This window comes from Heteronotia binoei, chromosome 10 (assembly GCF_032191835.1).
Source record: "Heteronotia binoei isolate CCM8104 ecotype False Entrance Well chromosome 10, APGP_CSIRO_Hbin_v1, whole genome shotgun sequence".
Taxonomy (NCBI): Eukaryota; Metazoa; Chordata; class Lepidosauria; order Squamata; family Gekkonidae; genus Heteronotia; species Heteronotia binoei.
Genome location: NC_083232.1, coordinates 99,126,417 through 99,151,366, shown reverse-complemented (window position 1 = coordinate 99,151,366; position 24,950 = coordinate 99,126,417). Strand labels below are relative to the sequence as shown.

Sequence of the window (24,950 nt, the reverse complement as noted above, 5' to 3'; positions counted from 1 at the left end):
GTGGAAGCCCTAAGAGATGCCCGGAAAAGTTAATGGAATGGTTGAGGGCCAATAAATCAAAGTTAATTCTAGACAAGACTGAGGTTATGTTGGTCAAAGCAAAGCTGCTTGAGGATTGAGGAGTCACTTGTCCTGGAGAGGGGCTCACTCCTTTGAAGGAGCAGGCTCAAGATTTGAAGCTGCTGTTGGATCCTGGACTAGGAGGCACAGGTCTCCTCCACAACACATTGTCATTGTTGCTGTTAATTGGATTTATTAATCAGCCCATCCTGGCTCATGCCAGGCTCTGGGCGATGTACAGGCACATGCCATAAGAGCAGTGCACAAGTTAAAAACCAGCACAATAAATTAAAACTAGAATTTCAAAAATCCCAAATGGCATCGTACAAGGTTTTTTGCTCCCATTGTGGACTAACAGGGCATTAAACTGGGGGGGAGGAAACTTACCAAGTGTCTTTGGGGGAGAGAAGGAAGATGCCAGCCGATGATAACCTAACACCTTTTGTCAACCAGCTATAGCCATTCCTCCAAAAGTGTGTCCTGAGCACAAGGATCAACGCTCTGGTCACCTCCAGATTAATGTAATACACTCTACACAGGACTGCCTTTGAAAACTGTGCAGAAACTTCAGCTGATCAAAACAGCAGCAACTACACTATAGTTGGGGGCTGGACACAGTGTTCATGTCTCTGCACTGGCTGCCCATCTGTTTCTGGGCACAACTTAAAGCACTAGGTGTTGAACACTGGAACCACCTCCTCTCCACTTCAGATGCTCCTCACAAGACCTGCTCTCTGCGGCCCTGCCTGCAGAGGTGAGGTGATGGTGGCCAGACGTGGCTTTTCTGATGGCATTTCACCAGTGGAATGACCTAAGGCTTGCCTAGCACCAGGATAAAGCATTTTTTAAACCCAGTTTTTAACTACGGGGCTGACTTTTTGAATTGTTTTTCAATTCAATTAAAAGACCTTTATTGGCAAACTGTTTTTGCAATCTGCTTCTAGACTGAGTACTGTTATATGAATCACTTAGGCCGCCATATGTTTTATGCTTCTGGGTTTGGTTGGCTAGTTTTCAGTGGCTGTTCATCTTAAACTTTGCCTTTTTTGTTGTGAACTGCCTCAAACAGGTCTCTGAAGAGGCAACAGAAACATGTTTCAAACAAATAAATTAGGGACACTGGTTGTTGAAGTTTTTCCTCTTAAAATCGCCATCTGAACTGATAACTAGGCAAAACTAAATTATTCAGGAGAGCATTTTTACAAAATTTTTACCACTTACAATAAAATGGTTCTGACGGGTGTTTTAATAAAAGGAGAGGGACTGTGGACTGTACTACTGTGTACAGTACATACTATCTGTTGCTGTATGAAACAGCAACTGAAATTGACTGAAATTGAATCTGACGAAGACAGAGGTCCTGTACCTAGGTCGTCGCGGTCTAGGAACTGAGGTCTCATTACCGTCCTTTGACGGGGCACTACTTACACCGTGCCCAAGTTTAAAAGCTTAGAGGTGCTCATGGATCCCTCCTTAAATATGGAGGCCCAGGTGGCGGCCACCGCCAGATCAACCTTCTATCACCTTTGGCTGATAAGACAGTTGGTCCCCTACCTCGAACGCAATGATTTAGTGACAGTGATCCACGCTACGGTCATCCTAATCCTATTGTATTGTTTTCTGGATGACCCATCCTGCAGATAGCACTGGCTCACATTTTGTAATTCCCCCTGTAATTCAGTGGGAAGGCTGGACTATAAATCGTGTAAATTAAAAAAATACGTACCATTTGAGTTTTCCATACACTTTACTTTTTGTCATTCGAGTGTTTCAATATGGCATGCAAAATAATCTGTTTTGGATTCCATGATGGCTAGCCTCCATATAGTATCACTGCTCTTCAATTAAAACACATTTGGCTGGAAATTCAGATTTCCAACAGGACTGGGCTGTACTTGCTATAGCAACAGTGCACGAGCAACTTCAATCTCAAAGAATTTGCAATAAATGAAAACTGATGGGAAGCCAGCAGACATACATTAATACTACACTCCATTCAGCAAAATTAGTTAATTTACAGAGAAATCTAAAGCCGGCATACTTTGAATCCTACTCAGGTCTACTAAACAAGGCTTACTTTCACGAAAACAGGCATACTTTCTTCAACAAATGACACTGGAATCGGGTTTTTTGCACCAAAATGTACAAAAAGAAAATCTTAACTAGTAGTATTCCTAGTGCATTTGCTACTATTGGTTTTCAAAAACCCATCTTCCTATGCAGCAAGTAATTAGCATATCAACAAAAACAACTGTTCGGAATTCTAGATGTCAACTCTGATGCAAAGTTCCAAAATCAAATTATTTTTAGAGAAAGCAGATGTGCAGAGGTATGTGATGTACTTGCATGTGCAACACTACTGTACTTCTAAGGAAGAAATGTGAACACCGCCCTCATTTATGCACCAATTTAAATCAGAAGTAGCAAGTACTCACATCTGTAAAATCTTTCAAGTGCCAGTCAACTATGAATATCAACTATGAAAGAAGCTGAAAAAAACAAGCCTGAAATCTATCCCTAAAGAAGCTGCACTCACTGCTATTTGGAAGAGAAGTTTAAATCTCTGGGATAGTGAAGCACAAATTAGAATAGCACTGGGGAGATACAGAAAAAAGCCAAGCTGCTGTCAGGAAAGTTGCTTTCAGGGCTTATGACTCAAGAGGTTCAAAAAAATGGTTCTAAACATGAAGTAACATAAGCTGAACACCTGAAAAGAACCTGAGAAATGTGCTGTAATAGTCCTTAATGATAACTTTTACCATCCTGTCACAGATCAGGATAAATCATGTGCATCAGGCAACACAGGAAGAGATTTAACTCCAACACAAAACAGAGTGGATGAGAGAGAACCAGAAATTTGAACCTCTAAGTATACAGTTTTGTCCTGGTAGCCAGCCCATGGGGCTAGGAGGATTCCCCAAAATTATACACTCAAGTACACAGTGAGGCAGAGCCTGAAACCTAAATCAGTCCATCCCTGTCAACAATACAATCCAGTTCCTGTGTGAGCTAGTCAGACTATACCAGAGAAACGACGGAATGCTGACCAAAGCAATGCCAATTGTGGTTTCAGACCTGTTCAAAGTAGTTAATGTATCCGATATACAACCAGAAATTGAAAATGTATGGACAAAATGTTTTATTTGGGCCAAGAGGGTCCAAATTCTTGCTCAGCTATAAAAATTACTTCATGTACAGGAAGTCAGCTTCACTCAGTCCTATGCAACCACCGAAAACAGAAAATGGGGAAACGTACATATTGGACTCACTAAAAAAAGGCAGGACACAGACATGATAAAAAAATTAAGCTTCTGCTTCATAAACAGTCAACTAAACACTTAGTTTTAACAGTATTTACACAGTAAACAGGTAAGAAAACATATGCCTACTCTCTAAAAATGGTCCATGAGGCCTGACATGTCAGTTCATTTTTTAAAAATCCAAACAATTCAGTTTGTTTGAAAACTCAGTATCTAAATTCTAGTGTTAAAGTAGATGACACACTAAATCTGTGTATTTAACACATATTAACAGTCAAGAAAGTACAGAATGTAAACTGCATATTCCATGCCAATAGCTGGAGCACTAAGATGCATAATAATTCAAGCTATATCTGTTTTAAAAAGAACCACATTTCCAAAACCACAATAAAAGCACTTACCCTTCCAATCTGACATCAGGTAAGGATCTGTTGAGTGCAATCATTTCACTCGCCATTAAATTAAACTGATTTATTTTAAACATATCCTTCATTTTTTCTTGATCCTCTTTAGGAATGACAACAGGTTTTCCCATTTCTCCAGGGCCTTCATGTGGTTTTTGTACCAGTTCTGGAACTATCAAAAGAAAGCTAGCATTAATGAATGCAGTTGAAAAGTGCCGAAGACCTCTGCTCTGCAAAACTGCAACACTGGTTCCCCTGAAGATACTGAATTTAGTACCATCAAACTTCACACTGGGGGGAAAGCAGGTCTCAGGAAACCTACAGGACTGGAAAAAGGAACAAAACCTATTCAGTAAAAATTTCAAACATTAATTAATTGGAACAAATGTTCACTAAGAATCAATGCCACATTCTCATTTTTTTAAAAAAATTAGTGATTTTTCAATGGAATCAGTTTTTAAGAAGGGTTACTGAACTATGGTTCGGGAGCCACATGTGGCAGTTTCACACATATTGTGTGGCTCTCAAAGCCTTCACCACCCCATCAGCTGACTTGGAGAAGGCATTTCTCTCTCTAAATCACTTCTCCAAGCTATGCTAGCCAGCAGCTTGGACAATGCACAAAATTAAAGTTGCTTTTTTTCCACCCCCTCCCTCCTCTATTTGCCTTCCTTCCTTCCTGTCTTGTGGCTCTCAGACATCAGACTTCATGACTTGTGGCTCTCAAACATCTGATGTTTATTCTATTCTTACATTAAGCAAGTTTGGCCACCCCTGGTTTATAATCATCCATGCTATCACCTCCAGTAAATTTCACACATCTGTCAGATTTTAACTTTACATACAAGTGAGTCTGATATACTGATTGTAACAACTATGTCACTAGAAGATGTCAAAACAAAAATAGAGTGCAGCAGCCCAGAGTGCCAAAAAGAATGCAAAATTGAAATGGACTAGATCAGCGGTGTCAAACTCATTTGTTATGAGGGCCAGATTTGACATAAATGAGACCTTGTCAGGCCGGGTCATGTGTATCATAAAACGTAATGACAGGCAGCGGACGTATGAACTTTATAAAGGGCAGGAAAGGAAAGGAAAGGTCCCCTGTGCAAGCACCAGTTGTTTCCGACTTGCTTTCTCAACGTTTTCACGGCAGTCTTTTTACGGGGTGGTTTGCCATTGCCTTCCCCAGTCTTTTACACTTTCCCCCCAGCAAGCTGGGTACTCATTGTACTGACCTCGGAAGGATGGAAGGCTAAGTCAACCTTGGGCTGGCCACCTGAATCCAGCTTCTGCCGGAATCGAACTCAGGTCGTGAGCAGAGAATTCAGATCACAGCACTGCAGTACTGCTGCTTTACCACTCTGCACCACAGGGCCGCTTTATAAAGGGCAAACACACAATTAAAGATTTTTTTTACTTAAAATAAAACATGCTTAAAATATTAGCACGCTTGCAATATTTTGTTTTACAGTCTCTGATAAATGTCACCTCTTGCTATGAATCATTGCATCAAAAACTGCAGACAATTTCTGTGCTGTACCAGGTTTGAACATGTGCAGTTCAGGTGTGCACATCTGTAAGTCGCAAACCTACTTTTGATTCATCGACATTCATTACAGACATCTCATGGTCAATGCTTCGAGCCTAAGACCCAGAGGAACATGAAGCAGTTGGGCATTGTGAACTTTTGTACAGAAGATGCTTCACGTACTAGACAAGAACATGAACAAAGAAGGAGTTAAGTCACACCTTTAAGACCAACCCATTTTTATTGAGAACGTAAGCTTTCATGTGCTCTTAAGCACATTTCATCAGACGAGGAATCCAGCACAGTGAGCAAAGCCATACATAGCTGAGCAGAGCCATACAGAGCTGGTAGGCAGTGGCCCAGAATGTAACATGGCACAGATTTAACAATCAATGACAGTGAAGCAAAATTATCTGGTAGGCAGTGGTTTAGAATGTAAAATGGTACAATGACAGAATAGTAAAATTAACAAATTGAGCAAACCTTTGATCTGAGTAGCATGAGCATGCGAAAGCAACAAAACAGTAGTATGTCACAATGTGAGATTGCCTGTCAATGACAATGGGAGGTGGGTTCAATATATGTAATGGGATAAGCAACCAAAGTCCCTGTTTGAGCGTGTCAATACAGCTAAAAGAGAAATACACTGGATAGTGATGTTCTTGTCCACCTAATTTACTTTTTAACATGTAAATACAATTCTAGTTTGCCACAGGAAAAAGGAATACAATAAAATATAGTGAAAATGGGTAAAGCATATGTAATGAGATATAGATTATATATAATTATAATGAGATATACATTGTATATCTCATTACATATGCTTTACCCATTTTCACTATATTTTATTGTATTCCTTTTTTCCTATGGCAAACTAGAATTGTAAGCATATGTAATGAGATATACATTATATATATATATATATATATATATATATATATATATATATATATATATATATATATATATATATCCCTCCCCCCTTTACTTGACCCCCACCGGTGTGCTAAATTCAAAACATCATTTTAAAAGGTATCCCTAATTAAGAAGAACCAAAGTTCATATCTTCCCTCCACTTATACTTAATCATTATCAAAGATTGTCCAATGTCCTTTTATTTTCCATTCTTTTTCTACGTATCTTCTGAACTTCTTCCACTCCATCTTAAATACTTCTAAATCATAGTCTCTTAAAGTTCTTGTTAACTTATCCATTTCAGTCCATGTCATAACTTTAACAATCCAATCCCATTTCTCTGGTATTTTTTCTTGCTTCCACAACTGCACATACAATGTCCTAGCAGCTGAGAGCAAGTACCAGATTAAAGTTCTGTCTTCTTTTGGAAATTTTTCCATTTGTAATCCTAACAGAAAAGTCTCTGCAACTTTGTTAAATTCATATCCCAAGATCTTAGAAATCTCTTGCTGAATCATCTGCCAAAACATTTTAGCTCTTTCACAAGTCCACCACATATGGCAGAAAGAACCTTCTTGCTTTTTACATTTCCAACATCTGTCTGGCATCTTGTGATTCATCTTTGCCAATTTTTTAGGAGTTATATACCATCTGTACATCATCTTAAAACAATTTTCTTTGATATTCTGGCATGTTGAGAGTTTCATAGAGTTCTTCCACAAATATTCCCAAGTTTCCATCTGTATTTCTTTATTTACATTAATTGCCCATTTAATCATTTGAGATTTTACTACTTCATCTTCTGTAGACCATTGTAAAAGTAATTTATATACTTTTGAAATTAATTTATCATTGTTTCCAAGAAGAACTTTTTCCATTTCTGTTTGCTCCTTCCTTATTCCTTCAGTTTTAATATTCTCCACCAAGCTCTTTATTTGCTGCATTTGAAACCAATCATATTTATTATTCAACTCTTCAGCAGTTTTCAGTTCTATTTTGCCACTTTGTATTTTTAACAGTTGACTCTATGACAACCACTTTTCTTCCCCTATCTCAGCTGTTATTTTTATTACTTCCGCCAGTACTATCCATAACGGTCTTCTCTCATCTCCATACTTCTTATATTTCATCCATGCACTTAACAAATTATTTCTTATATAATGGTGAGAGAAAAAACCGTCCATCTTCTTTTTTCCATAATACAAATATGCATGCCAGCCAAATTTATTTCCGTGACCTTCCAACACTAAAAGTTTTCTGCTTAACAGCGTTATCCATTCTTTTATCCACACTAAGCAAACTGCTTCCTGATATAATCTTAAATTCAGTAGTTGAAATCCAGCTCTCTCTTTTGCATCTGTCAAAATTTTCATTTTAATCCTTGGTTTCTTCCCAGTCCACACAAATTCTGAAATTTTTCTTCGCCATTTATCAAATTGTTTACTATCCTTCACAATAGGAATAGTTTGAAACAAATACATTATTCTTGGTAGAATATTCATTTTAATTGCAGCTATTCTACCCAACAATGACAAATTAAGCTTGTTCCATTTTAACATGTCTTCATCCATTTTATGCCATAACTTCTCATAATTATTTTTGAACAGATCAATATTCTTCCCCCAGATATTTTACCTTGGAGGTGATTTCACAGCCCGTTAGTTTCTGCAATTCTTTTGTTTATTTATCTGCATACTTTTACACAGAATTTTTGATTTTTCTCTATTAATACAAAGTCCCGCCAACTCCCCATATTCTTGTGTTTTAGCTATCAACAAAGGTGTAACTTGTATGGGGTTTTCATTTATAAACATTATATCATCAGCAAAAGCTCTGTATTTATAAGTAAATCCTTTTATTCTTAATCCTTCTATATCTTTTTCTTCTTGTATCTGCATCAATAATATTTCAAGAGTCATTATAAACAACAATGGTGAAAGTAGACAACCTTGTCTAGTACCTTTGCTGATTTTCATATCTTCTGTAAGATCTGCATTTATACATAACCTCTCTTCCATCTACCACAATTTTATTAATAATTTTACTTTCCCTCTTTTTTTCAATTGCCAAGCCAAATACTTTCCCGGTTTATTTGCTCCCTCAAAGATTTTCTGCTGCAATCTTTTCAAACTCCATTCCACTTCTTTATTTAACAAATGTCTCATTTGAGTTTGTAATATTGTAATTTCCCTTATAATTTTCTTTTTCCCTGGCCTTTTTCTCAACTCCCCTTCTTTTTTCTTTAACTCATTTTGAATGTCCAACATCTGTTTCTCTTTTACTCTTTTGTCCTTATTATTCAAAGTAATCAACATTCCTCTCATTACTGCTTTATAAGCATCCCAGACCATCTGGAAATCTATGTCCTCTTTGTCATTCATTTGGAAAAAGGCTTTAGTTTCATTTTCTAGGTATGTCACTGTTTCTTTATTCTGCAGCAAATCTTCATTCAATCTCAGTCTTCTCAACTTGTTGGACAATTTTGTAATCCACATTATTGGGTTATGGTCAGCCCCAATCTTAGGTAAAATCTCTATTTCCTTGTTATAAGACCTAAATCTTTAGTTCCCCACAACATGTCAATTCTAGAAAAAGTTTTATGTCTTGCTGAAAAAAAGTATAGTCTGACTTCAGGGTTAAATTTTCTCCATATATCTTCTAGATTTTCTTGTTTAACCAATTAAAAAAAAAAAACTTTGGCAGTTTTTTTTCCCTCCAGACCTGTCCAATGAATTCTTAACTGTTCCATTAAAATCTCCCATTATCAAAACTAGATCACAGGTCACAGTTCATCAAGCTGTTGTATAATGTCTTTTTAAAAAGCATCCTTTGCACCATTAGGCGCATACAGTCCCAATAGCAACATTTTCTTTTCATTTAATATTGTTTCTACTGCTACAAATCTCCCATCTTTATCTTTAAACACTAATTTTGGCTCCAATTCTTGTTTAATATAAAAAAAATCACTCCCCTTTTCTTCTGTTCAGCCAATGAAAAAAATTCTAGTCCCAATTGTTTATTCCATAAAAATTTGTAATCCTTTTGTTTAATATGCACTTCTTGTAAACAAATTATATTACAATTTTGTTTCTTAATCCAATAAAATGTTGCCCTTCTTTTTTGTGGTGAATTTAGTCCATCTGCATTCCAAGACAATAATTTGTAATCCATCATGATGCAAATTCCTTATTTTCTTCATAAAATCTACGCATTTCCTGTGCATTTGTAATTATGATTCTTTTCCCCTGAAGTTCGAAGTTCAGACCTTCAGGTATTATCCATATAAATCTTATTCCATTATCTCTTTTCTGTCAATTTTTTTATATGTTCTTCTATTATTTATCACTTGCCTTGGCAACTCCTTCATAATACTTACTCTACTACCGCCTACTATCAATGTCTTTTCAAAAATTTTATTCATGATCCTTCCCACCATTTCCTTTGTCATAAATGTTATAACAACATTTCTTGGTAAGTTGTTTTTCTTAGCATAAAGTGAGTTCACTCTATACATATAGTCATACAAGTTTTTAGTCTCTTCAGGATCTTCCTCTAAAAATTCTGCAATTATTTTTATTATTCTTTTAGATCACCATCTTCCTTTTCTGGTACTTCTCTCAGACGTATCTGAGTCTCCATCAGTTTGCAGTCATGGATTGTCACTTTTTCTTGCATTTTCAACAAGGTGGAATCATATACTTTCATTCTGCCTTCTACCTCCTGCACTTTCTTAGATGTTTCCTCAGTTTTCTTTCTGAGATCCTCCATATCTTTTTTAATCTCTTCAATAATTTCTTTTTTTTATTCAGTTATCATCTCTCTTATACCTCTCATCCTTCTGGCCTCTATTGCTTCTAATTAGTCCTGCATTTTTTCTAATGAAGTAGCCCTTGTACAGTGTTGCTTGTGTTCTGACATTTAAAAAACAGTGGAAAATTTAGACCTCACCAAATTCAAATTCAATGATCAGATTCAAAAGAATAGGACTTACCTTTTATAATAAGCCTAATTTCGCCGTCCTCCAAGCTCCCAAAATCAAGACATTTATTTTTAAAGTCTTTAAATGTTTCAAAATGGCGGTCACGGCTTTTTGCTGCACCTTACAATTTTTTTCCCTTTTAAAACTTCTAAAGTCCACACACATAATATGTCCAATAATACTTATCTTCTTGTCCTCTTCTGAGTTAATTCCAACAATTTTTAATGTCCCGAACACTTTAAAAACCTTATTTTAATTTTGACCTCCAAGCAATGGCCGCCGCTATTTCTCAATGGTGTTATATTCCTAGAGTAGGTTTTCCATCCACTACTTCCTGGTTTACTTGCCACGAAGTCTCATTCACACTAGTAAGAAGATCTCACGATACTTGACGTACTTCCTGTTTTGCTTGAATATGCTGCAGGTCTGTGACGATGGTGCTCTTTTTTCAAAACCACAAGTAGACCAAACAATAAATTCCTTTCCACTTTTTAGCACTGTCCTTTATTTATTTATTTATATTATTTATTATATTGGGATTTATACCCCGCCCTTCGCACCGAAGTGTCTCAGGGCGGCTTTATATTTACAAAGTCCAAATTTCACCTCTTTTTCCCTTCTTCTTCCAAGCTTTCTAGATTTTCATTTCCCACCTTTTAAATTTACTCTATTAAACTGTAAATAGTCCCGGAGTGAAAGATAGTAATCTGTACCTTCTCTTCCAATTATCCACGTTCCCACTGGTCTTGCGTAGCTTTAGATGTTTAACAATGTCCAAGAAGGTTAGGATTCTGTTGAGCTTATGTCAAATAAATGACTCTGAAAACTTCTGCAGATGATGAAAATGCAACTCTTCCCGGAGAGCCCTCAAAGGAGCCCCCCCCCGGGACCCCCTTTTAGTCAAGGTAAATCTCCTCAAAGTTTCCTGTGCATATCTTGGACTAATCTCTGACTGAGAAAAGTAGGCAGTAGGCATTAATTTGCCTTCCACTACCCCGAACAGAAGTTCCAACCTGCTCCCGTTATGAGAAGCAGCTCAGCTCAACATTTTCCTCCCCTGGAAGTCCCACAGTCAACATTCCAAGTACCTTGCTGGATCAGGGGAATGCTGTAGACATCGTTTATCTTGATTTCAGTAAGGCTTTTGATAAGGTTCCACAAACTATTCTTGCTGACAAACTGGATCCTATTACTGTTAGGTGGATCTGTAACTGGTTGACAGATCACACCAAAAAGTGCTTGTGAATTGTTCCTCATCCTCTTGGAGAGGAGTGACAAGTGGAGTGCCTCAAGGATCTGTCCTGGAACCTGTTCTATTCAACATTTTTATAAATGATTTGGAAGAAGAAAAAAAGGGAATGCTTATTAAAACTGCAGATTATACTAAATTGAGAGGGGTTGCAAATATAGTAGAAGACAGAATCAGGATACCAGACAATCTTCACAGGCTGGAACACTGGGCTAAAACAAATAAAATGAATTTTAACAGGGATAAATGTCAAGTTCTGCATTTAGGTAGAAAAATCAAATGCAAAATTATAGGATGGGACCAGTGTTCCCTCTAAGCTGAGTTAGCGTGCGCTAGTTCACAGATTTTTAGCCTCCAGCTCTCACATTTTTGTAATAGCTCAAGAAGGATGATCCCAGAGCACAATTATTTATGCTCACAACTTTAATACCAGTAACTCACAAAGTAGAATTTTTGCTCACAAAACTGCAGCTTAGAGCCGTTGGACAGGACTTGTCTTGGCAATAGAATGTGCAAAAAGGATCAAGGGCAGACGTGTCAAATTCCTTTGTTACAAGGGAAGGATGTGATACAAATGGGACTTTGTGGGGCTGAGTCATGTGTTCCATATAATGCAATGCCAAAAAGCTTTACATCACAAACACAACTGAGGATTTGTTTAAAACTTAAAATACAAACATGCTTAAAACTTCTTGCAACGTCTTGTTTAAAATTGAAAGGTGGGGAAATAGTAGGATTTGGCAATGCATTTCTTAACATAAAACATGAAGAAAAGGCACAAGGATCACAACAGAAACTAAAAATATAAAACACTCTGAACCTAGGAAAACATGAAATGGAAGTATTGCAAGCTTCTTGGATCTCCAGTGTAACATCTCCCTTTGGCTATGGGTTCCTAAGTCCATTCAGCAGAGACAAGCTGGCTCAAAGGATCAACCCTTTATTTGCAAGGAGCTTCAACTGTCCATAAACATTGCAAAAGTGACTGCTGTAGCTCCACTCCACTGACAAAGTTGCAAGGAAAACACAAAATGGATTTTCCACTAAGATCTCTGGCCCCAGACAGACCAGTCTAACTGGGTGCAGAGTCCTTAATGAAAAATTCATTCCATGTTCTCCTTGCAGCATTGCAAGCCCAGAAGAGCTTCCAGCTGAAGCCAGCAAAAACAAGGCAGAAGGAGCTGGGAACGTTGTCAGCAGCCTTGGCGCTTCAAAGGGTGAGGACGGGAGGGGGAGCAGGGAGAAAATTGCTACAGGCCTGACTGAAGTCCCGGGCAATCTGGCAGGAGATTGACAGCCTTGATCTAGGGGTCTTATTGAACCATACACTGAACAGAAGTCAGCAGTGTGTGATGCAGTAGTTATAAAGGTAAATGCAATGCTGGCCTGTATCAAAAGAAGTATAATGTCCAGATCACACAAAGTGATGGTATTGCTTTACTCTGGTTACAGATATTGTGTTCAGTTTCTGGCACCACAATTTAAGAATCATAGAATCACAGAGTTGGAAGGGGCCATACAGGCCATCTAGTCCACCCCCCCTGCTCAATAGCGTCAGCCTACCTAGAGCAACCCTGTCCAGTGTTCATCCAGCCGCTGTTTAACGATTGCCAATGAGGGGGAGCTCACCACCTCCCTCGGTAGCTGATTCCACAGTTGAACAAATCTTAATTGTAAAAAGGTTTTTCCTAATATCCAGTTGATAACCTTCACACCCTTCATTTAAACCCATTACTACGAGTCCTCTGCTTCACTGGCAAGAGGAACCGCTCCCTGCCCTCCTCTAAGTGATAGTCCTTCAAAGACTTCAAGAGAGCAGTCCTGTCCCCTCTCAACCTCCTCTTCTCCAGACGGAACATTCTCAAGTCCCTCAACCTTTCCTCATAGGGCTTGGTCTCCAGGTCCCTGATCATCCAGAACTGCACACAGTACTCCAGGTGTGGCCTGACTAATGCAGTATACAGCAGAACTATGATATCTTGCGATCTGGAAGTTATGCCTGGGACAGAGGTCAGACTGACTGGTCTGTAGTTTCCTGGGTCATCCCTCCTTTTTTGAAGACTGGGATGGCATTCACTCTCATCCAGTCTTGTGGCACATCTCCTGTCCTCCAAGAGGTCTCGAAGATGATTGACAAATGCTCTGCAAGCTCTCTAGAAAGTTCTTTGAGGACTCACCATCTTCAAGTACTTGAAAGGCTGTCATATAGAGGATGGTGCAGAGTTGTTTTCTGTTGCCCCAGAAGGGTGGACCAGAACCAATGGGTTGAAAATAAATCAATTTGGCTAAATCTTAAGAACTTCCTCACCGTTAAAGCGGTTCCTCAGTGGATCAGGCTTCCTCAGAAGGTGGTGGACTCTCCTTGGAGGTTTTCAAACAGAGGCTAGATGGCCATCTGAAAGTAATTCTGATTCTGTGAACTTGGGCAGATTAAGGAAGGGTTGCATCAGTGCTAAGTTCTTATGTCCCTTTTTTACATGCCCAAGGGAATGCTGTTTGCCACTTAAGGGTTAGAAAGCAATTTTTCTCTAGGCCAGCTTGGCGAGGGATCCTGGTTTTTTGGGGGGGAGGGGGGCATCTTCTGGGCATGGAGCAGATGCCACTGGGGGTGATGGTGCAGAGGTATTTGTGAGTTTCCTGCATTTTGATGGGGTGGACTAGATGACCCTTGAGATCCCTTCCGATTCTCTGATTCTATACTCTTAAGATCTGATCCTCCCTATATTCTACCCTTCAACATCATTCTTTCTCCTCCCTTGTACCCCACAGAGTCCTCTTCTTTCATACAAGGCAGAACTGCTTCATTCTGTCAGATCACTGGTGTCATCCCAGCACAGAATTTGCTGGGTCTCTATTACCCTTCAACTTTCCTAAGAACTGGCTCATAAGCCTCTCCTTAAGAGGACAAAGGCTTATTTCACCAAAGCAATGGCAACATCTTTAACCTTCTCCAAAACTACTACTTTCCAGTCAACTGCACTCTCCATTTGGGGAACTGGGTATTGGTACCATTGATGAAGACACCTTGCCAAAACCTGTTTAACTTACTGCTGATAATTAGAGAGTTTTACATGTTACAATTATTTTGTGATATGTGTTTATTCATTAAAGGGTTTTTATTTAGTTTAGAATATGCAAAACAGCAAATTTATTTTCCATAAATATACTGTCAGAAATGCTTCTTGCCATGAGCATACCCAGTATGGTTCAGTCGGAGGTATTTGTGCTGAATTATTTTGCTTGGTGAGCTTGCTTGCTAATCTGCTATGTTATGTCTGTAACAATACACAAGTCACTTTCCACCCTGGGAATTGTGTGGTATGACTAGGCGCTGAAGGTCAGCAGCTTCTCTTACCCAGAGACTTTTGCTTTTGGAGAATCACCTGCTGCAGCTAGAACTGATAACAAAGAGGGATGCTTTCATTGGTAGAACCAAAAAAAGGTGCTTTGAATTTGAGTTTGTAATGGGTCTGGACACAAGGTTATAACGGAGTGCCTGGGCCTGAGAGCTCAGTTTCAACAAGACTCGGTATTGGAACTGTAACATCTTCATTTAATGAATAAACCTTATTTGATTACATCATAGAGGTGATCACTGATGGGGATTGTGCAGCAATTGACGTATACCTCAACTTTTCCCCCTGGTACTACTGGTTCTTTTTACCAATTAACCAAAGAATTGCCCATCCAAATGCAGACATGATATTTACTTTAAGACAGACATACTGGTTAGGAGAAAAGAAGAACAGGGCAGAAAAAAGGTTATATAACATGCACTACTTCAGTCAGTATTTAAAGTGTTTTAAAACACCAGAGATCCACTCAACATTTAAATAGAGAGAGAACTCCTCAAATTCCCACTCTGCCATTTTTGGCAGATTAACAGACATGGATATAGGAGTGTATCTGATATTTCCAACAGTAAACATCTACAGTGATAATACTTAAAACCAGAGTTAGACAGAACTTACGTGAGGTGGTCTCTTTAGGCAGCCAAGGAATTTAATCCTGACAACCTCCTTTTACAAACAGAAGTGTTTTTAGGGTGAAGTTGCTTAGTTATGTGAAACATTCACTACATTACTAATTATCAGTCCACTTACAAGAGACTTAGACCAAGCCTAAGCAATTTTATGACAGACGCTGTCTCATGAAGACTCCATCTTCTCAGAGACAGAGCAAAATTTACTAGACACTGCAACTAGTCACCAAGTAACCGAAAGATAATATTCAACATTCCTACAGCAACACAGTCCCCACACTGGAGAATAAGCTTGCTAAACCATGAAGTAATTGTAGCCATGCTATGTGTGCACAACCCAGACAGCGCGTGCTTCCTACATTTTGGAATTTAAAATCTTGGGGAAGGGAAAGTTGTATGTAGTCACATAGTATGCTGGACTTCAGGAAAGCAAATTTTGACAAGCATAGTTACGCAAGGCAGAATCCCACGGCCAGAAATACTTCAGAAGAAAGGAGTTCGAGAGGGGTGGGAGTGTCTTAAAAGTGAACTATTGAAAGGCACAATCACAGACAGTTCTTATGAGAAGGAAAAATGGGAGGAGCCTAAAGACACCAAGGTGGCTCCATAAAACTGCTTCTGAGGACTTGAGAAATAAAAACAAGACATTTAAGAAATGGAAGGAGGGCCTTATAACCAAGGATGAATATAAATAAATCACCAGTGCTTGTACAGCAGAAGTCAGGAAAGCTAATTTCAGTATGATCTTAGGCTAGCGAGAGGTGCTAAAAACAACAAATGTTCCAAGTAAGAAAAAGAGCAAGAACATGGTTAGGCCCATTGTGGGGACAAGAAAGTTAACTGGTAACAAGTGATGACGAGAGGGCAGAACTGCTCAATTCCTACTTTTCCTCAGTCTTTTCTTGTGAGAAAAAAGGTGCTCAATATGTCAAAAACAGAACACGTGATAAGGGAAGGGAACTGCAGCCTAGGATCGGCATAGGGTTTGTCCATAAACACCTAGTTTCTTTAAATGAAACTAAGTCCTTGGGGCCAGATTAACAGTACATCCAACAGTACAAAAAGAACTTGCAGATGTAATTTCTGACCTCTGGCCATTATTTTTGATAATTCTTGGAGAACAGGTGAGGTGACAGAAGATTGAGAGTGGGCAAATGTTGTCCCCCATCATCAAGAAGGGGGGAAAGTATCCAGGTAACTACAGATCCATCAGCTTGACATCTATACCTGGGAAAAATCATACCATAATCAAGGTCGAACCAGAACCAATGGGTTGAAATTAAATCAAAAGAGTTTCCAGATCAACATTAGGAAGAACTTCCTGACCGTTAGAGTAGTTCCTCAGTGGAACAGGCTTCCTCAGGAGGTGCTGGGCTCTCCTTCTTTGGAGGTTTTCAAATAGAGGCTAGATGGCCACTTGATAGCAATGCTGATTCTGTGAATTTAGGCAGATCATGAGAAGGAAGGGTTGCATCAGTGCTTAGTTTTCATGGCCCCTTCTTACACGCTCCGGGAAATGCTATACGTCACTTTGGGGTCAGGCAACAATTTTTCTCCAGGCCAGTTTGGCTAGGGATCTTGGAGAGTTTTCTACTTCTATTTTGCCATATGGGATTGGAGCACATATCACTGGGGCTCTCTTTGTGGGGTTGTATTTGTGAACTTCCTGCATTATGAAGGGTGTTGGAGTACATGACACTGGAGGTCCCTTCCAACTCTAAGGGAGCCAATTTGGTGTAGTGAATCATAGACTCATAGAGCTGAAAGGAACCTTCAGGGTCATCTAGTCCAATCCCCTGCACAATGCAGGAAACTCACAAACACCTCCCCCTAATTCACAGGATTTTCATTGCTGTCAGATGGTCATCTAGCCTCTGTTGAAAAACCTCCAAGGCAGGAGAGCCCACCACCTCCCAAGTAAGCCTGTTCCACTGAGGAACCGTTCTAACGGTCAGGAAGTTCTTTCTCATGTTGAGCCAGAAACTCTTTTGACTTAATTTCAACCCACTGGTTCTGGTCCTACCTTTTGGGGCCACAGAAAACAATTCCACACCATCCTCTATATGACAGCCCTTCAAGTACTTGAAGATGGTGATCATATCACCTCTCAGCTGCCTACTCTCCAGGCTAAACATCCCTAGATCCCAGGCTAAACATGCCCTTTCAAAGACAACTCTGCGATAGCTATGGCTGACCCAGGGAATCAAACCCGGTTCTCCCAGGTAAGAGTCTGCTCACCTAACCACTACAGCAAACTAGTACATGTACAGACTTTTGTTCTTATATATCAGGTTAATGAGAGTTTCTTAATTTATTCATAGTTACTTAGATCTTTATATAGAGAGGCTTTTGTTCCACTGTTTTCCCAAACACTCCAGAGATAGATGTCAAGAAACCCAATCCATGGGATTCTTGGCAAAGGCTGGCAGAGCACAAAATTACAAAACCCCAGGGGGGGGGGTGTTCTGGTATCTGCCACCAGCCCCTTAGACTACCCATATAGTCAGAAGCTAACCTTACTGAGATTAATCAAGAAGGTCAACTCTGCAAGGTAGGACACTTACAGACTGCGTTCCCACAACAATTAGCCTGGTAGGTGGATTGTTAAGGACTGAAGCACCTGAAGCACAGAACACACCAAGGATCATCAAAGGATATTTCTTAAAGTGTGCGGGAATATTCAAAAGAACATAGCAGTGAGAACTAAAACTAAGAAGCTACATTTAAAAGACTAGCTACACAGGATTTATTTGTTTATTGTTAATGGGATTTCTCTGACGTCAATATGACATTAGCTCAAAGTGACCAGATGTTACCCCCTTCTGAGTTGAAGTCAGGCAACAATCCATGCCTCTGTCCTGTTCATTCCGAGGTTAGCTCATCCTACCTCATGACAACTGAGGCTAACTACTGACCAAGAACAGAAAGACTCATTTTTAAGGCCTAAGATCTGAGCGAGCTAGGACCCAGTAGCCCCATCAAAAATCAGACCACTGCAGTTATGTTGACATGAACCTGTCACAACTGATGGCCCAGGAGGGGGGGTCACTTTATGATGGGATTGGGGGGGGGGGGGTTATCTGCAATCTAACATCCCTTTGTGTCGTGTGAATCACAGAACCAATTGAAGGAATGTGGTGAAGCAGGGATGCAATGACACCACAGTCCTGTCCTGGTAAACAAGTGTACTTGTTTGTACTTAAATAGTTATACAAAGGTCAACAAGGTCCATTTGCCAACCCTTCAATGCCAATAGCCAGTTATTTTCCATTTGGATTCTTCAGTCCATTTGCAGGCCTAGATTTCAATATGAAGCCTGAGCTGGTGTCCAATTTCTTCACACTACAGTACCTTTTCTCTGCGTAACTGCTGACTCTTTTGGTGCCCAGAAGGCTGGAACACTCTTCCCAGTACTCAACCCCCTTCTCTTGGAACAGCCGCACTCCTCTTAAGAACATGAGAGAAGTCATGTTGGATCAAGCCAATGGCCCATCCAGTCCAAAGCTCTGCCACACAGTGGCCAAAAAAACAAGGTGCCATCAGTGGGCCAGGACACTAGAAGCCCTCCAACTGTTTCCCCACTCTTGCACTGTTCATTGAGTCTTAAGGTTCCAAAAGACAGTTTCTAATCATACCAGACCAGGGAATTCTGTACCCCTCAGAGATAACTCTCCCTGTTTGACTGGGTAAGGAATCTTCTATCTCTAGCAGATCTACCCCATTTTCCTTTGGCCTGAAGAGCAGTCTTCTCTACTACTCAAACTTCCTCGCCAAACTCTCCCCCAGTTCTCTGTGTTCAACTGCCCTCAGCTAATGTTGAATTCAGACTGTATACCAGGGGTCCTCAAACTACGGCCCGCGGGTCAGATGCGGCCCGCTGAGGACTTCTATGCGGCCCGCCGGGTTATGGCAAAATCAGACCGGAAGTGACGTTCGACCTAAACTCGCGTTAGCAACGCACACTTCCGGCACTGGGCTGAGGCGGCGGAGACAGAGTGTGAGGTGATACCGAAGTGAGGTGAGTTCCCAAGCCGGGGTGTGTGGTGTGGGGAAGGGAGAGAGATGCAGAAGACGGAGAACTGACGGCCCACGGCCTTGTACAGTAACGGCAGTCCGGCCCTCCAACAGTCTGAGGGACAGTGAACTGGCCCCCTATTTAAAAAGTTTGAGGACCCCTGCTGTATACAGTCAAAGTAGAAATCTGACTGTCAGCACTAAACCCTTTTTCGGCTGCAGCTAGTCTCAGATTGCCCCCATATACATTTCTTCTCAGTTAAGGCAGAAATCTGACTGAATCTCCTCAGCATCCAGCTCTCTTGAGACTTTTTTTTTTTTGCTCAGCTGATTGATGCTGACCAATCAGGTTGCTTTGAGCAGTATGTCACTCAAGGCTCTCTGGCTGTAAAGAATTAGCTCTCAGCAACCCTGTTGTTTTTGGTACAGCACTTTTAAGCCTCTTAAAAAAGTGCAGTCCATCACTGTGATAGAAGCTAGTACCTCTACTCATTAAGGTAATAAAGCAGTGTTAGGGAAAAGAATTTGGTATTCATCCACCATCTTTAAAATATGCTGCTAGAGCCAAGGAAACCTTCAGTCTTCTCTTCACTTGGCCAACATAGAAATGCTCTGTCTAGAGACCTAACCCACTGCAGTGCCATAAAACATCATAAACTATCTTGAATTAGTTTCACTTTTAAAGGTACACAGTTTTGATTTATACCGCTCTCCTTCATCCACCCACCCAAATGGACTTGTTAGTTGCCTCGAGCAGTTCTAGGAAGGCAGTATGCAAATTTCTTAAATAAATAAAACAGTCTCTCTGTATTTAGGTGAGAAATATCAGCTGCAACAGTTCTATTGCTTCCATGCACAAGATCAAAAGCTATGAGGAAGCTGGATGTTTCACTAGGATGAGAAACAAAAGAATTCAGCAGACAGGACTACCTCAGGAATCTGGATGTTTTCTATCAAGAAGCCTGAAAATTAGTTGGGGTAGCAAAACTAGGCGAGGAGAAATAAAGAGTGCATTCAAGCTAGATAATGTGTTTTGCAACTGGATTTTTACTTCTTAATAATAACAAAAATCCAGTTGCAAAATGCGTTATTTAGTGTAGTGCGAATGCACCCAAAGTATGAGCAAGTGTGGTGTTATTTTATATCACTAAGCCTGTAGCAAGTAATTGTTCTATGGAGCAGATGTAATCTGACCTCTACTGAAACTGTGAGAGAAGTTGCTAAAGTGTGATAACAGATTTTAGATTACTACTATAAAGAAGGCTAGCACTACTACCATGCCAAAAAGTGGTACAGTAGAACTGGAACCGTATGCTGCACCAACTTAAGAAACTTCAGTAGTTATCTGAACAGCACTGTTTTGAAATAGGAAGAGGTAGAGATTACAATAGACTCATACAGAAATGTATTCTCAAGCAAAAAAGTCTAACTCTGAATTGCTGGTTTAAAAAATCTGAATTGCTTGCTTTTCTTTTGTACAAGCAACAGCATGCCCAACCAGTGTAACACCCCATTAGGCAAATATATTCAAGAATGTGAAAGAAAAACAACAAGTTTCATAATCTAACTAAGGCACTACCAAATATCTGGAAAGAAAAAAGAACTGAAGTGATTGGCACAAAAACCAGCTTTCCACATTTCTTACCAGTCTGTCAACAAAGATAAGACTGTACTATGATTAAGCTAAGGTGCTACTGAGGCTGTGGCCTGCAATAGAAATTACACAAGTTGAAGCTTCTTTTAATACAATGTGGATATATAACTGAACGGTGTTAACTGAAATCCACACTAGAAAAGACATCCCCCGTTTTTATATTAAGCCTACTGCTCCTTTTTGCAACATTTGGCTAATGCAATAAATTGTTTTCTGCCAAACTAAATAATGGCAGCAAAGTATAACATTCTTATATAATAATAGTGGTACCACAGAATGACCTGCACTATGAAAAGATGCCTTGTCAGGTCTTAAGCACCTGGTGCCCGTTATCAGGGCAAGCACATCAGGGCATGCACATCAAAGTGTGGCAGGTCACATGACATGATGGTTACAGTTAGTGGGATGCTTATCAAGAATTTATTATTCATCTCAGCAAGCAAGGAGGCATTTCCAATAGCAAGCTTTTCAAAATTTCAATTTCTTGTGTGAGCCTAGCTAAAGTACTAATAAAGACTGCTAGTTTAATCACTGGCAAAAAGTCAACCAGAATATAATATTACTTAGTAAGCCTGCTGGATTATTTAAACTTCAAAAGGAAATGGCAGCAAGAACAGGTCTGCGCAAGATGCCAATTTCTAATTGAAAGGTAATGCTGAGCATTTCCTCTTTTTCCTTATATTAGCTCCCTTTGAATAACGCGTAGTCACCAATGAAACAGGAAGTTTTAGTACTGTTGTCTGCCTAGTCCTCAGGGCAGCCTTCCATACCATCATTACCATTAATAACACAGCTAGCACCAGTATATTTTTTATCAATTTTAGAATTTTAATAGATTTTAATTAAATTGTTAATGTAGTTTTTGTGTAATTATTTGTATAACTAATGTATGGAATTGTGTTGTTAGCCGCCCTGAGCCTGCTTCGGCGGGGAGGGCGGGATATAAATAAAAATTGTTGTTGTTGCTGTTGTAGCTGCATCTGGTATTTACAGAGTTAATCATGGTACCAACTAAAAAAGAAGGCGACCCTCAACTTACTTCTAAATTACACTCAGGACCTGTAGTAGGTATAAGCATTGTTGAACCAGTCTGAAACAATGACCACAGTGCTGTTCAGCTTTTATGCAACTAGAAACCTTGTTTATTTACTTATATTTATACTCTCATTTTCTTCCCAATCTGGACCTAAAGCAGTTTACAATCACATTCTCCTCCTCCATTGTAGCTTACAAGAACCACCCTGTGAAGTAGGTTAAGCTGAGAGAGTGATTGACCCAAGGTCACCCACCAAGCTTTCACAGCAGAGTGCAGATTCAAACCTCCATCTTCCAGATGTATACCATCAAAACTAAATACCCACACAAGAAAAGTCAAAACCATTAAAAGCAATCATGCTTTCTTTTAAAAAGCAGAGTATTGCCCAAAGGAGACAAGTGAGGAGCTGCGCACTGTCTGACAAAACAGATGTGATTTGATAAGGCATAAGAAGAGAGCATTTGCAAAGCATACTGGGGCGGAGGATGGGGGAGACCTGAAGCAATGCCATCTCTCTAAATGTATCCAGCACCAGGAAACATAAGAGAAACACAGTTGAGCAAGCAGACAACAACCAACGTTCTAAAAGGACTGTTAAAGGCAGGCAGGGAAATTGCAGAGAAGCTGAACCTGCTGGGAGGGACATGACAAGTTTAAAATGGTGTAAAATGAGTACCCAGCTTGCTGGGGGGGAAGTGTAGATGATTGGGGAAGGCAAGGGCAAACCACCCCGTAAAAAGTCTGCCGTGAAAACGTTGTGAAAACAGCGTCACCCCAGAGTTGAAAAATGACTAGTGCTTGCACAGGGGACTACATTTACCTTTTAGAGAAAGTTAATAGAAATAATCCCCCTCCCTTTATACCACAATGCAGGGCATCCAGTGAAATTGGTGGGCAGTTAATGAAGGAGACACAAAAGAAAGTACTTCTAACAATATAAACTACTTCCTGCCACAAAATGCATTGATGGTCATTAGCTTAGGTGGTTGTACAAGGGATTACAGAAATTAATGGATAACAGACAGCATACAAAGTAGTATTTCCATGTGCTCAAGTAAGTTTAGTACTTGTTTCTTCCACAGAAGTCCTTCCTGTTTCATGATAAACTTATGAAACTGAGCGAGACTCCAAAGTATACCTTCTGTTCAAAAGAAAAGAATTATTTTTTTAAATAACTTCTCTGATCGTGTCCTAGAAAATTTGAAGGAAGCAAGCAAATATTTTCCTTAACACTCTCTTCTTTAAGTTAATATTTTATGGACAGGCAAATCAATTTAATCTCAGTGGAAAAAAATGTTTCTGCTAAGCAGAAGTTGTGATATTAATATATTAAGAAAACATCCAACTCACCCTCCCCGGGAGGTAGGCCTCGTTCTTTTTTCTCATCACATTTGTTGCATTCGCTGAAGTAAAGCAGCAAAAACATATCCAAAAGAACCCAAACCAGCGAGGTGGCAAGGACCACCTTGCAATATGCAAACTTTCTCATGGCACTTTAAGTCAAATACAAAAGTAGGTGTGCATTGAAGTCAATGAGTCGGCCTTCAACCCGTTTTCGGAGATCATGTTCTGTATCTGTTGAGAAAAGCAAACATAACATGTTACACATGACCTGAAGAATGAATTTACATTTTGTGTTAGATATTAAAGAAACTAAAGTCAACCCAAATACGCAAGCTTTATAAGAACTGCTAGGCCATGTGAACTGTTTCAAGTGTGGGTAACTAGTGGGACAGATCTTATTTAAAGTATCAATACCATTTCCCCATACCACAGCTCCTTACAGCAAAATAGACTATGCCCACATAATGGCTGAAGTCTGACCTTTAATGATTAGTTTATCCTCCTTCCAAAGTTTCAGAGGCCTAAAGCAGAACAATTGGACTCAAGTCCAGGAGCACATTAAAAACCAGCAAGATTTTTTTAGGGGGTGGGGTAGGGATGGGTTAAGAGCTTTGAGAGTCAAAAGTGACAAAGGAAGCCTGGATCCTCTAAAGCTCAGATTCCACACACACCCCTCCATATATATATGTTAGTCTCTAAAGTGCTGTTGGCGTTGGATCTAGTGATGTTGAGGAAGAACATGACAGCTTTCATACTGCCAATTTACGAAAACATGGTTTGGTCTCTTATTAACTCAGTTAGGAATTTGGTGCACAGGACTACTTTCATCACTGGGCATGACATATCAATTGGCAGCTCAGCTAGATGTTTTTACCTGAACACAGTCAAGTACTGCAAGAATACCACTGGGCAAATTTTACCTTATCTACAGACCAACTTTATGGTATCATTTTAAGCACTTTTACCCCTTAGGCCTGCAGGAAATCAGTCGGGTTGACGTCTATACCTGGAAAGGTTTTAGAACAAATCATCAAACATTCGGTCCTGGAACATTTAGAAAGGATGGATGATTACTAAGAGCTAGCATGGGTTTCTCCAGAACAAGTCATGTCAGACTAGCCTGATCTCTTTTTTTGAAAAAGTGACTACCTTGCTGAATCAGGGGAATGCTGTAGACATCGTTTATCTTGATTTCAGTAAGGCTTTTGATAAGGTTCCACATACTATCCTTGTTGACAAGTTGGTAAAATGTGGTTTGGATCCTGTTACCATTAGGTGGATCTGTAACTGGTTGACAGATCGTACCCAAAGAGTGCTTGTGAATGGTTCCTCATCCTCTTGGAGAGCAGTGACAAGTGGAGTGCCTCAAGGATCTCTCCTGGGACCTGTTTTGTTCAACATCTTTATTAATGATTTGGATGAAGGAATAGAGGGAATGCTTATTAAATTTGCAGATGATACTAAATTGGGAGGGTTTGCAAATACAGCAGAAGACAGAAACAGGATACAGGATAACCTTGAC

General features: G+C 39.7%; 1 protein-coding gene across 1 annotated transcript in view; it reads right to left on the bottom strand.

Annotated features, from left to right (window-relative positions):
- GALNT1 (polypeptide N-acetylgalactosaminyltransferase 1) overlaps positions 1–23,681 on the bottom strand; it is a 77,512-nt gene extending 53,831 nt beyond the window's left edge. Inside the window, exons 1-2 of the mRNA XM_060247829.1 lie at positions 23,435–23,681; positions 3,722–3,896 (exon numbers count right to left, since the gene is read on the bottom strand). Coding sequence (XP_060103812.1) covers positions 3,722–3,896; positions 23,435–23,573 — 314 coding nt within the window. The 5' untranslated portion in view covers positions 23,574–23,681. The remainder of the gene's footprint in view (positions 1–3,721; positions 3,897–23,434) is intronic.
- Between the last annotated feature and the right edge of the window lie 1,269 nt (positions 23,682–24,950).